The sequence below is a fragment of the Canis lupus genome, chromosome 14, assembly GCF_048164855.1.
Source record: "Canis lupus baileyi chromosome 14, mCanLup2.hap1, whole genome shotgun sequence".
Lineage (NCBI taxonomy): Eukaryota > Metazoa > Chordata > Mammalia > Carnivora > Canidae > Canis > Canis lupus.
In genome coordinates, this window is record NC_132851.1 from 41,440,053 (window position 1) to 41,455,551 (window position 15,499).

Below are 15,499 nucleotides of genomic sequence, written 5' to 3' on the forward strand. Positions count from 1 at the left end.
CATCAGGCAAATAACTCCTTAGGAGGCATCTAGTCTCACTTGGGCTACACTGAAGAGGGGGGGGGGCAGAGTGGTGTCGAGTCTGGGTCCGAGGCTAAGTTTCAGTGTTGGGGAGGGGCACGTAGCAAAGAGAAATCCAGAGAAAGGAAGGAAGAGTGAAGTAGGGGGTATAATTATATAATTTAAGTAGTTTTGTGGATGAAGGCTTTCTCCAAAGCTCTCATGGTAATTATTTTAAACCACCACTGAAAGCCTCCTAAACACTTATTTTGGGCTTGGTATTAAATATTCTCTGGTGGTGGCAGGGGTTCAAACGCAGAAGGAAGATTCCAGAGGAACCAGGTCAGCAGACATCCAGTCTCTCATACTGTCTTCGATTTGGCCAGGGAGAGGCTGCTTGGAATACACAGCTGGTTTTTTGAAAGTCAGCAAATTACCAAATCAACGATTTAGAGGAAATAACAAACGGGGCTCTGCGAGAAACTGTCATCCCCATAAAGCAAGAACCAAAGAGAAAGCTGATGTTGGGCCCATTTTCCTAATAATTTGAATTAATTAGTGCAGGAATGCAAAAGACTCCATGTCTGCTGTATGTTCTCAGTGCAAATCCCAAATGCACACCACTTCCATCACTTCATATGGACGTTCAATAAAACCTTACATGCAATTGTCGTATTAGTAAAAGGAAACGTAGAGTCTTTCCTGAACCCCATAAATGCAAGATGCTGAAACACCACAGTTTTCCAAAAGGGCATCCTGCTTTCAGCTGCTTCTGCAGTCCTGGTGGTGAGTGGGAAGGGAGAGAAGGACATAGTAGGAAACGTGGGGGGTTCCTCCCAGAAAGCTTCCTCCTGGGACTGCGTCTCTGCCACCACTGGAGAAGGTATGGTTATTCAAAAACAAAAAGAAAAAAAAAATGGTTTTGGACTTAGAGTGACCGAGGTTGAAGTTCAGGATTCTGCACTTGCTAGGTGTGCAAATTCAAAGTCTCTCCCTGTAAGCGAAACACCCAAGCCCAGCCCCGTGGGAGCAGAGACACCTGGCAGACAGTAGGTTTCCTCTAAACTGTCAATTTTATGGCTGTGATGACTCATCAGAAGGAATGGGTGGCGGGGATGCAAAAAAGTCACAAGGCGTGGCCTGTTGCCCTCAAAATGTCAACAAGCTCTGGGGACAGTGGCAGGGATAGACTGGTTAGAAAGCATTTACCTGTAATTCTAGGACTTGAGGATCTCTTGGAGGAGTTCAGATGTTCAGCAAAAAAAAAAAAAAAAAAAAAAAAAAAAAAGTGAACGCGCTAAAGAATATTCAGGCTTGCGGATAGGAAAAATTTCTCAAAACAGAACTACTATGAATTCGTGAACAACTTCACTTAGACTTCTGCACGCCAGCCAAGATCACTGAATTTTAAGGAAAGGGGTCACATTTAGTTTTTAGGAGACCAAGCAATGCGTTCGATGGAACTTTCTCAGCCACATAGTTTGGCTTGTGGCAGGTGGCGTCTCAAATCAGAGGAAAATAGAACAGATTATTTGTTTAGACGCTATTTTCATTTTTTTAATCATGTTTACTTTTTTTTTTTTTTTTGGTAACTCATTTCTTTCAAATGTAACAAAATTGGCTTTCTTCGCTGAGAGCTTCTCAGAGTCAGCCGTGTGCCAGGCACCACTTGAACAGTCATCCTGCAACGGGACATTTTAAAAACATAACTTGGCTTCTGATAGGGATATATTAACACCTCAAAAGTTAAACGCAGATCTTAAAATTTTCCGGCCAAAAAGCTGAGACAGCTTTGCTAATGGTAAGAGAAAATTCACAACCCTGAAGCTCCCACACTGGCGGTGGAGGCGAATGCAGTGTGGTTTAAAACCTGCCTAAACTATTTTTCAAAGCAATACAAAATGTATTGTATTGGGCTCGCGGGACCCATCAAGACAAAACCTGAGGTAGCCCCAATTCTCTTTCTCCCTCCTCCTTTTTCTGCAGTCAAGTCAGTAACTTGCTTATTCTGGATGTCTTTCAGAGGCCACTCAACGGTGGCTGGTTCCCCAAACAGTGAGGTTTGTCTGCATAATACATACAAGTCGAGCTTAAAAGGATACAGATGACAACCTCACCCTTTATGTCACGAAGGCCCTGTAAGTTATATTTGAAGCTTACATGGTGTTAGAAAATCAAATTCAGCTAGAAGAGAAAAAAAAAACAAACAAACCCCAAACCGAGCAATCTCATAAGGTGCTTTATTTTACCATGGTGTTGAAAAATATATATTCTTATGCTTGTGAGTATCAAATGCGGTTAAGAATTCATTTTCTATGAAATATATCAGTGGGGAAAAGCATCGGTATCCATAACCCAACCCGGGCTGGCTTGAGGTCATATTCTCAAAGTAAGCAGAGAAGTGTAAGTAGTGAGAAGGGCAGCTGTTGGATATCATCTCTCTCTCTCTTTTTAAAAATATTTTATTTACTTATTCATGAGAGACACACAGAGAGAGAGGCAGAGGGAGAAGCAGGCTCCCTGCAGGGAGCCCAAAATGGGACTCGATCCCTGGACTCCGGGGTCACGCCCTGGGCCAAAGGCAGGCGCTAAACCACTGGGCCACCCGGGGATCCCTGAATATCATCTTTTTTGAAAAAAAAGAAAAAATAAATAAAATCACTTGTTACATCAGCTGGCAATGAGGACCACCTTCCCTGGGAATAGTAACTCTAAGAGAACTAATAATAATGATGATGATGATAATGGTCTGTATTTTTAAAGAGCTTACGGCATGCTAGCCATTGTCTAGTATTTAGAAGGTACTGTTTTGTTTAATTCTCACCACGTACCCCTGAGATGGATATGATCACCACTTTAGTTTTACAAGAGTAGCGGGTCACTGAGGCCCAGAAAAATCTATTTGCTTACACCCCGGAATCCAAGGCCTTGGACCCGTCCTCCCATGGCGGTCAGCACCAGAGGTCAAGTTAGACTTCTAGAACGGGCGTGATAGTATCTGCCTATTAATGTTTTCAGGGGTGTGATCGTCCCTATAAAGTCTTTAGTCCGGTACCTGGTACAAAAAATAAGCACTTCATAAACACGAGCTGGTGTTTTTCTTATGATGGTCCCAGCAACGCACTGAGCTCTGCAGGGACAGGAGGGCTCCCTTTTCACGGAAAGTCAGAAAGCTGCATTTTGCTTTGGGAGCCTTTCCCTGCTTCCCACGTATCAGGTGCCGACCCCTACTCAGGCTGAACGTGAACGTCCTAGGACTGCCCCGATGCTCTGAAGGAGAGGCAGGCAGGGCTGCTCAGCTCAGTCAGTGAGACTTGTACACGCTGGAAGCCTGCTGACTTTGAGGGCAGGGAACTTATTTCTCCAAGCTTTCTACGTACATATGTACACATTTAACCATCATTCCCCCCGATTCAACACATAGATAGTAAACAGTTTTCTCCTTTGCCCTTTTTTGTTCCCTAGGGAAGCCAGACACTAGAGAGGAAAAGGAGGGAACAGTGAGAACAGGTTTAAGATCCCGCGTGGGACAGATCCCAGGACAGATCCAGCAACTCCCCACATAAAAGAGACCAAGGTTAAGAGTATATCACGCTGTAATACAGACATTAGGTTATATTATGGAGACCCAAATAGATTGTTCTGACGCCCACGGGGTTAATGGCTCAAGACATGATGGTCTCTCCTATCCTCCCTGGACTTGACAGATGAGGATGGTGGCATTGGGATTGGAAAGGCCTTAATTAGACACCGGCTGCTGAAGACAGATTGAGATTCCCTAGTTCTTAGCTCACATTTTTAGACTTTTCCCGTTTTAGCAGACAGACTTTGAACAAATCATGACAAACTAAAGATATGAAAGAGATGTGAGAAGAATCCCTTGGACCTAGGTCATGAAGTGGACGGGGCTTGAGACGTCTGTGGGATACTTCCCAGGCATTGCTGGGAACTGACGGAGGAAGTACAGCAGTTTCGAGCCAGCAATCTGAAATTCCTGCCCTTGCAGACCCGTAAGGAAACGTCTCCTGCCAAGGACATAAACAGAACTGATAAAGGGGTTCACAGTAGCACAAGAAGAAATGATACAAATTCCCTGAATGATCAGTGTATTACAAATACCCAATAGATTCTGACCAGCGTTAGATGCTTCTCCGTGGTGCTTACCTATGAAACTCTTATTTTCTAAACTAAGAGAAAAAAAATGATTAAGCTTTCTAGGAAACTCTTTTGCTGATGCTGTGGATACGGGACAACAGGTGGCAGGGGCCTGGGCGTGAACACCTGCTGTGCTCCGGGCAGCACCTTAGCAGGGCTGCTGCTGCTCCTGCTGTGAATGTGAAGGGAGCCAGGAAGGGCAGAGGCCTGTCCTGATTTCCAAATCAGATCTTTAGAGCAAGACTTTCACTCTGCATTTTCTTTTTTTTTTTTTTAAATTTATTTTTTATTGGTGTTCAATTTGCCAACATATAGAATAGCACCCAGTGCTCATCCTGCCAAGTGCCCCCCTCAGTGCCTGTCACCCAGTCACCCCCCCCGCCCCCGTCCACCTCCCCTTCCACCACCCCTAGTTCCTTTCCCAGACTTAGGAGTCTCTCATGTTCTGTCTCCCTTTCTGATATTTCCCACTCATTTTTTCTCCTTTCCCCTTTATTCCCTTTCACTATTTGTTATATTCCCCAAATGAATGAGACCATATAATGATTGTCCTTCTCCAATTGACTTATGTCACTCAGCATCATACCCTCCAGTTCCATCCACATCGAAGCAAATGGTGGGTATTTTCAACTGCGGTTTGGTCTCATACTTTTACTTAACGGTTTTAAAAAATGCTGAACAGCCGTTAATTTTTCAAGAAGGATAATTGTATGCAAACTCCAAATGAGAAAATCAGAAAGCCAAATAACTTTTTTTTTTTTTTTTTGACATGAGCTAGAGATGGGAAGACAAAAATTCCCATTATGGTGACTGCCAGGAGAAAGGTTTTTCTACGTGGAAACGGAAGAGCCCCAAATATAATATTTTACGTGTATAGGTTCAACATAAAAAAAAAGATTCGGTTTTAAAATGAACAGTTAGCATTAGGAATATCTCGGTAGAAAACGTGCACGGTTCATAGCAACATGCGTCACTTAGGCAAAAGAAGATCTACATTTATATCTTGCTTAGAAAAAGAATTAGAAGATGGTGAAATAATAGATCTTTCGTAGTGAAAATGATCATTCCGCAAAACAACTTGCAAGCTGCTGAAATACTATTTTTCTACGAAACTCTATACTGTGTCTTTCTTCAACACGCCGTGCCGGGTACGACCCATACCAGTCCTGTGCCCAGGGTGACGTTATCCTCCCTTTACAGGCAGCAAAACTGGCTCAGAGACGTGACCTAATTTCAATTTGCCCAGGGTCTCCCGTTCAGAATAGGGCACAATTGTATCATTTTACAGAATAATCTGAGCACGCTCATTAGAACTGTCACTTGATGAAACACACACCCACAATGCATTTCCTATTGCATGATTTCCTAAGATATTACCCTCCTGCCAAGTTTATCACCTACACGTGAGTTGTTTGTGCTGATGGAATGGTAATCCCATATTTTATCAGGCTCGGTAACAATCTGAACACACAGGATGCTTTGCTTTCCCACGACAATGAGAAATAAATCATGATTTATCTACAGGCTTTCTAGCACATCTAATGATTTGCTTGAAATCTCAGCTGTGGATTTTACAACGCAAGATCTGAAGGAGCTATGCAAAGTGATGTTTCCTTTCCTGCTGAGAAGCAAATGAGAGCACCACAGCGGGTCTGACCCCAAACAGCCAGATTTGTAAAGTCACCACTTAACTCCCTGGGAGAAAAACCTTCCCCAGATGCAGTGAGAGAAAAAGCAAGGCTGCAGAGAGCTGGGTACACTAGCCTTAATCCGTTTGTCTCCCACCCCACACGGTCACTTGGACAGCCACGGGCCTTTCTAAACACCTCATCAGACAAGATCAATACTGCTGAATTCAAAACCGATATACAACTTTAAAAAAATTTTTATTTTTATATATATATTTTGATTTTTATTTATTTATTCATGAGAGACCCAGAGAGAGAGGCAGAGACATAGGCAGAGGGAGAAGCAGGCCCCATGCAGGGAGCCCGATGCAGGACTTGATGGGGGACCCCCGGGGTCACGCCCTGAGCCGGAGGCAGACGCTCAACCACTGAGCCACTGGCGGGAGGGGGGGGGTCCCCAGCTTTTTAAAAATTTTTTTTCCCAACTTTATTTTTTTTTTAAGGGAAATCCTTAATTTATAATTACTCAGTGACTTAATTCTCACATAGAGATGGAGGACTCACCGTGTGGTCGGCAATTTGCTGGGCATTGCTGGAGAATTAGAAAGCAAAACAGGCAGGCACAGACCCCTGCTTTCACTGAAACTACTGGCTTGGGAGCCCCACCTGGTTGGGTCCAGGAGAGACAGGTCGTGCAGGGACTTTCCAGGTGCTCATCACTTATGAGTCACCACCCTGAAAACTTCAAAATGAAAATAAAGGCCCTGCTCTTAACCATCATGATGCGGTACACTGAATATTTTTGGCATTTCAGTTTTCTTTTTTTTTCTCTTTTTCTCCCCTTGGGATTATGATTTCTATCGCTCACTACTTGCGACACATAGAGAACATGTGTATCCGACTTGGGAGAACAGTTATGAGGCAGATGACAACCAAAGAAGCCTTGCTGTCACAGCCTGGAAGGGGTGAAAGCTTTTACACCAGGACAGAAAGGTTCACGCGTCAGATCAAGCCTGGCCGGTCATACTTGGGCATCAGTGTCACAGGCCTCACCTCGGATGTCTTTCAGAAAAAGCATCTAGCACCTGTCACCCATGCTGCTGACAAAGTCTTAAACGTCTATGGAGATGCAGAGAACGTTTCCCGACGTTTCTGCGGAGCTGTCAACAACTGCCACCCAATTCTGGAGCCACTCCAGGGATCGCACGGGGTAAGCTCCCCGAATTTCCCTCATACCACATCGCCGGCCCTGGACCCCCATCCCTTCTTACCTACGTCTCCCAGCCCGTTGCCTGCACCCCATGCCTCACCACCCTTCCGACCTTTGTCTCCCATCCCGCCTCTTTGAAGAGGCTGATGAAGTTGCCTCCCTTGCCTGGTGGTGGAAGCAAGTCCTCAGAGCTGGCCCAGACCCCCATAGCTGACCTGAGACCACCTTTCCAGCTTCCACTCCTCCATCATCTCTCCACTGTGCCGCCATTGGAGACGACCTGGGTGGCTTCACCTATGCTACTGCAGAGCAACTGCTAAGGAGAGGAAGTATAAAGCAGCGTGAACCGCATGTTGTGACTTGTGTTTGATAACAGGGTCTGTACGCCGACAAACACGTGTGTAGCCCCCAGCCATAGCACAACATCCCTGGACGAGCCCTCGGACACTGGAGCTGGTGGCCATCCCTCGGGGCAGAAACCAGGGAGCTTGGGTGTGAGGGAGGCGGATTCACGTTTTTAACACGTGCACTTGCCCCTTTCTATAGCTTTAACTTTACCCCTTACGTGCCTACACTTAGTCCAAGAAAACTTTAAGAAATTATGACCTTGTGTTCAACGCTCCTCTTTCATGCCCCAAATATACCTTGAACTGACTTGCATTCAGTTTCTGCTTCAGGTGTTCCTCCATCACTCAGCTACAAGCCTCTAACTAAATGCCGCTTACTTTAACAACACCTCCCTGAGCTTCACAATATATAATTTCATAGCAAGACACCTACCTTATTTCTGTATCTGTTTTGTTCATTTTTATTTTTTAAAAAAATTTTTGGTATCCGTTTTGTTCTTTACTTGTTTGCATTTTACTTATTATCTGTGAGCTTTTGAAGGGCAAGGCTAGCACAGTCATAATTTTTCATGACATTGTAACTTGAATAAACCAAAAAATTAACAACCTGAGGGGTTAGGGAACAGAGACAACAAACCAGAAGGGGCGGGGTCCCTTGAGTGCTCACTTAGTGGCATATTCTTGGTGCCTGTCAGAGGTCTACTGAATGAGTAAATAAAAAGGAAAGTCTTCCAACCACAGGCTAGAATTTTTTTTTTTTTAAGTTTGTGCTTGTAGGTTCACACAATGTACTTATTATTAAGGATGTGAACAACTTTCACAGTTTCAAAAATCATGTGTTATTCTTTAGGCTACTAGTGTCTCAAAGGTTTCACAAGAAAGGGAAAAGGATCACAGGGATTGTTTTTGAGGCCAAATCATGAAGAGACCATCAACCAATCCAAAAATCAGAAGTCAAATCGCTTCTTACATATAATTTCTGTTCTCCTTCTGACTTCTGAACATTTCCCTCTTCACCATCCCTCGAACACAGTGGCCTCTCTGGCCTCTCCACTTCACTCATCTTTAATAACAGGTTTTTCTCTGCTCCGCTCTTTGCGTCAGTGGCTATTTCAAGCAGCCGTATAGTCACCTCCCTTGTTCTGTCTTCCACCTTAAGTTACAAACACTCACCTCTACTTTAAAATTCTTACAGGTCATTTGACCTGCAATTTTTTTTTTTTTTGGCGTAACTTCTATTTTACACTGTACACGCAACAAATCTTCCCTTCTTTCCCAAATATAACTTCATGTGATCGCAGCCCTGAAAAAAGGACATCCTAGGGATTTACATTTCGGCCCAGAAATTAGGACACTAAAAAAACCCAAAACAGAACAACATGACTTTCCTATAAGGAATGGTGAATTCATGCCATTTAATAGGTTCCACAGATTTCTTTTTAAAGAAACAAAATATATATGAACCCTGGAAGCTAAAGCAGATATTAAGTGATGAATATACAAAATTCCCAGGTAGATATGAATAAACTGTAATCACTCAATAACCTCTTGACATGATGCTTTTGTAAAGCAGTTTCGTCTCACACCATCAAGCAAATCATTCAGTGACTTGTTTTAGCTGCTTGTGGACATAAAACTGGAATCTATTTACATCAACGTGGTTCAGACCAGTATACGTTACGTGACACCAGAGCAGGAGCGAGAATGATCTTTTAACCTGAGGAAGATCAAACATTTCCAAAACTATTTGAAGATAAAATACTGCAAGATGATTAAGTTGTTAAAGGATTAAAAAAATGATTTTACTTACATCAAGAGAGCCTTCGTTTATAACGATCATTCCCATGTTCTTCCTCAAAAGTTTGCAGGAGTGTCCTATGTCCAAACACAGTGTAGATTAATTGATAGAATCCATTTCTCTAGAGAGAAGCAGTGAAGATGCTAAAGTGGTAACACTCTAAAAATAACCTAAATCTTATTTATAGATAAAATTAAGGTTTTGTCTATTTTATTAGGACGCTGATGAAGTCAGCGGTTTCCAGGTTTGCAGGACGTTGAAGGCACGTTCTTCCTTCTTATAGGAGGGACACAAGGGTAACACTGGGTGTGTTAAGGTTGTCTTGATCAACAAGTAGGGAAAGACAATATGGTAATGACTTTCAGTGTCCCAAAACCTAATAAATTCATGTGGAATAGCCTTCCTGATGACCAACACGAGGAGCAGAAGAGGGGCTGGTGATTGTTCCTGGGGAAGGTGCAGGAGGGCTGCCTGGCTATCTTTTGGACCTGATCCCATACCACCATGGCCCTGCCCCTGGACTGTGGTCCTGCCCTCTGAGGTCCCGTCCTCTTGCTTTGCTGTACTTGCCGCAGAGCAAAATCACCTACTGGTTAAACCACCTCTGCTGCTCTGAACCCATGTGCAAACAGATGAACGTGGCTGGAGCCAAACAAGCCACCCTGCTGACTGGTGTTTAAAATAGGACCATCGCACATAAAATAATATCACCTATACTTGCTCCTTTTGTGAGCTCGTTTGATACAATGGCTTGTTTGTTTATTTTTAAAGATTTTATTTATTCATGAGAGACACACACAGAAAGGCAGAGACCCAGGCAGAGGGAGAAGCAGGCTCCCTTCGGGGAGCCCGATGTGGGACTTGATCCCAGGACGCTGGAGTCACGACCTGTGCTGAAGGCAGACGCTCAACCACGGAGCCACCCAGCCACCCAGGTGCCCCAGATACAATGGTTTTAAATACCACCTACATTTTAAATACCACATACACCTTGATCATTCTGGGACTCACATCTCCCACTTAGAGCTCTTTCCTGAACCCCAGACTCTCACATCCCAGTGTCTGTGTTAACAGCAGACGCTGAGGTGCAAAACGGGCATCTCAAACTTAACATATCCAAAACCTAGATTCTTGATGTCCTCCCAGAGCACCTGCTTCTCCTCAGTCTTCCCCATTTTGGTTAACGACCACCCCATCCTTCAGTCACGATGGCTAAAATTCCTCGGAGTTATGCCTGAGTCCGTGTTTCTCTCATACCCGACACATCCAATCTATTAGTCAATCCTTTAAAATAATATTCTGGCCATTTCTCATCACCTTCACTGTTACCACCCAGGTCCCAGTCACCACTGTGCCTCACCTGGATTAACGGAACAGCCTCTTCTCTGGTCTCCCTGCTTCTACCCCTTCTTCCCTTCCAGTCCATTCTCAGCCAGCCTACAGGCCAGACTGTGGAAAGTCATTTTCATGGGAAAGCCAGTCCCCATCTTTCCTCTGCTCAGAACCACCCTGGGGTTGCCCATCTCCCCAGAGTAAACACAAAGCCCCCCTCCCTCCCCGGGGCCTGGGAGGCCCCATCCAATCTGGGCTCGGTTACACTATCCTTTTCTCCTACTCTCCCTCTCTGCATTTCTTCTCTTTCCAGCACAGAAGACAGCTTTCCCTCATCATCCGAAGGACAAGCTCTATCAACTCTCTTAGGTCATTTCTCAAATGTCACCATCTCGATGAGTTCTTTCTGACCTTCTCAGTTAAACCTGAATCCTTCTGTGCAACGCACTGTAACCATTTGCTATATGAATGAGTCTCACCAGCTTTATTCTAGGAAAAAGGCCCCAAAGATTATTGCCCAAGACTCTACAAGTTAAATGTTACCAGATGCCACCACCGTACTCTTCACAGGAACTGTCATCATGGCTACACACCCTGAACTTATTTTCCTCAGGTATCACTCTGCCACCACACAGTCTCCCTCCACCTGTAGCCATGTTTTCAATTCAGCATATTTGTCTTTTTCAGGTCTCCCAACTCTAAGGCATTCTATATCCTTTGCACATTTTCTTTCCATTTGTCTCTAACACCAGTGATAATTTTTATAACCCAAATTAACCATTTGCGTGGCTTATAGATTTAAACTTCTACTAGCTGGTGTCTTTTAAAAAATAATTTTCCTCTACTATCAGCCATTTGGTATAAATCTGGGGTTTTATATATGAGGAATACTGAGATTACTAAAACTTCTAAAAGGAGTATTAGCTAAATGTTTCTTAAATAATGATATTTGACGGTGACTTTCTAAAAATGTGGTTTTATGCTGTCAATGCCTCTGAACAGTTTCTTCGACTTTGGGAGAGTTTTGGATGTAATTCATATCATTAATATCCAGAGGCAAAATCTATGTCAGGGTTTACAGAGTGCAGGCCACCTGCTATACTGAATGTGGAAGAAAAAAAAAAAAGTGACGTTTTCCTGCACATTACTGGTATAATAGGCCTCACACCAAATATTCACCTTCTTCTCAGTAAGACCTCTATTATGAACTGTGTCCCCCTCATTTTACATGCTGAAGCCCTAACGCACAATATCTGCAGAACCTGCCTTTAAGAAGTTAGAACTAAATGAGATCAGAAGGCAGGTTCCTAATCTAATAGCAACGGTGCCCTTCTAAGAAATGAAAGCGACACCGGGAGTGTGCATCCTCTGTAGATACAGAGGAGAGGTCAACGGAGGACAAGGAGGAAGGTGGCCACTGCCAGCCAGGAAGAGAGGCTTCAGAAGACCCCAAACCTGCTGACACTTGATCTTGGACTTCCAGTTTTTAGAACTGAGAGAAAATAAATTTCTGTTATTTAACTCGCACAATCTGTGGTATTTTGTTATGGCAGCATGAGCAGACTAATAAAACCTCTTTCTGAAGAATGAATTAACTGCAGGATGAATGTGGGATGAACTGGCAACCTTCTTATTTCCCTTCCTAGAAATCTCCTTCGGTCACATGAACAAGTGCCAATACTATACAAGCCTGCCATAAACCCAGTCTCCAGACTTTCACAGACAGCTGCAGAGATGTTACCTACACGCGTCAATTATGGATGGAAGGTAGAGGTAGGTAAAAATACAAAGGTGAGAGAGGGTTATTTTGTGGTTGTGGGAGACTTGTTAAATGCAAAGGGGCCATTAGTAAACAGGTAAGCCCAATACTATTACAAATGGAGATCTTACAAAACCACGTCTTTCAGATCTTGAAATATCTCAAATTTGTCTTCTAAAATATGTCAACGTGTTAAGCATCAAAATTTAGAGTTTGAAATTAGGTGAATTACCAATGTTGATGGCGGTTTCCTGCTTGTCCCCCGTGAGGATCCAGATTTTGATATCTGCTTTCATGAGAGTTTCTATAGTTTCAGGCACTTGATCTTGCAATTTATCCTCAATGGCTGTAGCTCCAAGTAGCTGAAGATTCTGGAGAAGATGAGAGGAAAAAATTTTAAGAGGAAAACCAGTTTAGATTCTTTAAGAATTGAAGTGTGCATATGTCTTTCGATCAGAGACTAAACAGTAACACAGAGACGTTGATGTGAATTCCAACCATCCCACTGAATTTTCTCTTAAGGATCCCCAACTTTGAATCCAGTACTTCGGCATGAACTTGAAGATATCTGTACTACCTTATTCCTTTCTAAGGCAGGGGATGGACTCCTATAAAAACAAAACACAACAAAAAAACACAACAAAAAACCATATGGCAGGGAGAAATCAAAAGGGAGTTAAAGAGGAGCAGGTGGCTCATAACAAACACCAACGACAAAAACTAAGGAAGATCAACCCAGCAAAGAAGCAATCCTGCTGACCTATTTGAAAAAAAGCTTATATGATTAAATCGTAATTTGACGCAGAAAATATACACACATCATACAGTTAGAAACGCCGAGGAAGAGAGGATGAATCCAAGGGACGGCCTCAGTCTCTGTAGCAAAGAGCAGGTTGGGCACCTCTCACGTTGCTCCCTACTTGTGTAATAGGAGGCCAGAGTCTGTTAAAGACTGCTTGCTCGTTAGGTGGTGTGTGTCATACAAGAGCGACCACAATCAATATGTCCTGCAGAAAGCTCTTCTCATCGTTCACCAAGAAGAAGAAAGGTTTCTACTCTTGTCTTCTTAAACGGAGGAAAAAAGAGAACAACTTCTTGGTTGTTAGGGAAACTGGCTCACCATGTAAATAGACGCAATGGTTCTTGGTCTTAAATACACAGGAATGCACAGTGACCAACTAAGCCACAGTTGACCGATTCCTGGATTTCCCCTGTAACCTAACCACCAGTATGATCCACCCCAACGTTTATCTTTCTTTTTAGGCTTTTTCTCCCTTTTTACTTTTGTTTTGTTTATTTAAAACACCAGACAAGGGCAGCCCCGGTGGTGCAGTGGTTTGGCGCTGCCTGCAGCCCAGGGCGTGATCCTGGAGACCCTGGATCGAGTCCCACGTCAGGCTCCCTGCATGGAGCCTGCTTCTCCCTCTGCCTGTATCTCTGCCTCTGTGTGTGTGTGTGTATCTATGAATAAATAAATAATAAAAATCTTAAAAAAAAAAACCACCAGACAAGGACAGTACAGATACAAGGGAAATCAAGTGCTAAGGGGAGTGTCCAAATTGGTAACAACAAAGAAAGCATTCCATAGTCTGTCTTCCTTCTAACATTAAGTTCTGTTTACTATTTACCAAAAATGTAAGTCTAAACTTAGTCCTAAGTCTTGATAGGCATTGGAAATATACGCAAACACACATGAATAAGCACGAGAGAGTTTATGGATGTATGTGTTAGGAATGCTTTTGCCTAGGAGTAACAGGAAAAAAAAAATCTAACAATGGCTTAAATGAAGATTTGATGTTCCTTCCATAAGTAGTCCTGGGACAGGCAGTTGTGGGCCTGAGACCAACAGCTCAACTCCCTCTGCAGGTCTCTTTCAACACCTCCAGCTGGCTGCTACGACTGTAATTACATTAGCCACAACCTGAGACAGGAGTCCGGGAATAATGCCCACTGTATCCATCTCTTATTTGAAAGTAAAAGCGTTCCTAAAAGTCCTTAGCAGATTTCCAAATACCGCCCTATTTGGTTAATTATATTTACACGGCCATCCTTAAGTGTTAGTACTTAGCTTTTCCAGCCTTGACTGTGGGATGGCAAGAGAGAAGAGGAATGGGAATGGGCGTTAAATTAGCCAGCCAATAGTCTTTGCCACAGCGCTTACAGATAGGCATGCACATGCATCGGTGATTCTGTCCGTGTGTATCTGTGTGTGCGTGCATGTTTATAGATACACACCACACGTTCTCCCTTACTTTGCCTGGAGAGACTTGGCTCCTCCTGCTTGGCCAAACTCAAAAGTTACTGCTTCTGTGAAGTTTTATTTCTAAAACAAGTTTTCCCCTCTGCAGTGCCTTGATGGAGCTTTGCTCATCTTCACATCTTAATTTATCATATTCAGATTATTTATTTTTTGTTTTTGTTTTTGTTTTTTTTTTTTCATGAGAGACACACAGAGAGAGGCAGAGACACAGGCAGAGGGAGAAGCAGGATCCCTGAAGGGAAGCCCAATGTGGGACTCAATCCCAGGACCCCGAGGTCACGCCCTGAGCTGAAGGCAGATGCTCAACCGCTGAGCCACCCAGGTGCTCCTCAGATTAAGTGCTTAAATATACAACTGAGAGTTTTGTCAAGAGTAGGGACCATGTCTTGTTCATGTTTATACTTCGTCTCCAGAATACTGACATTAACATTCAGTGTTTGGTGCATTAGTGAAAGTGAGTGAATGACAAAAAAAAAAAAAAAAAAAAAAAGAGAGAGAGAGAGAGAGACAGAGAGAGAGACAGAGAGGTTCCAAAACCCAAATATTATAAAGTACTGTTTGTTGCAATCTAGACCATATTCTTTTCAATATACTCCAAATAAGTTATATAGCTATTAGATTCACTTGATGCATGACTTCTTAGTTTATAATACATAAGACAGGAAGCAAATTCCCTTCCTTAAGGAGATAGTATTATTTTATTATCTTTAATGGGAAGCAGATTTGAAATCTATCATAACCTGATGAATAATTATCATCAAGAAGTTCAGGAATGAAAAGGAAGAATAGTTCAGCAACAACCATGCCAACACGACAATTGCTGTATTTCAAAGTTTAGACGATGATTTGATCCATTCTTTCAGCCACTTTTGGGGCATTTGCAGCTAAACCATCCTGGCCCCCATCCCGGGGAAGATCAGAATGTAGCTGTGTTCAAATATCAAATATTCCACAGAAGGCATGATGAGATTTTTTTTTTAATGAACATGGGGACAGTTCAGTAAAACAAG

At 43.1% G+C, this 15,499-nt stretch overlaps 1 protein-coding gene across 6 annotated transcripts in view; it reads right to left on the reverse strand.

The window, feature by feature from the left end:
• The window catches only part of ATP8A1 (ATPase phospholipid transporting 8A1), a 220,367-nt gene that overhangs the window by 75,395 nt on the left and 129,473 nt on the right, over nt 1-15,499 (reverse strand). For all 6 annotated transcript variants that reach the window (XM_072774850.1, XM_072774848.1, XM_072774851.1 and 3 more), the window contains 2 exons: nt 12,462-12,600; nt 9,151-9,215 (listed from right to left, as the gene is read on the reverse strand). In XM_072774850.1, the coding sequence (XP_072630951.1) occupies nt 9,151-9,215; nt 12,462-12,600 (204 nt within the window). The remainder of the gene's footprint in view (nt 1-9,150; nt 9,216-12,461; nt 12,601-15,499) is intronic.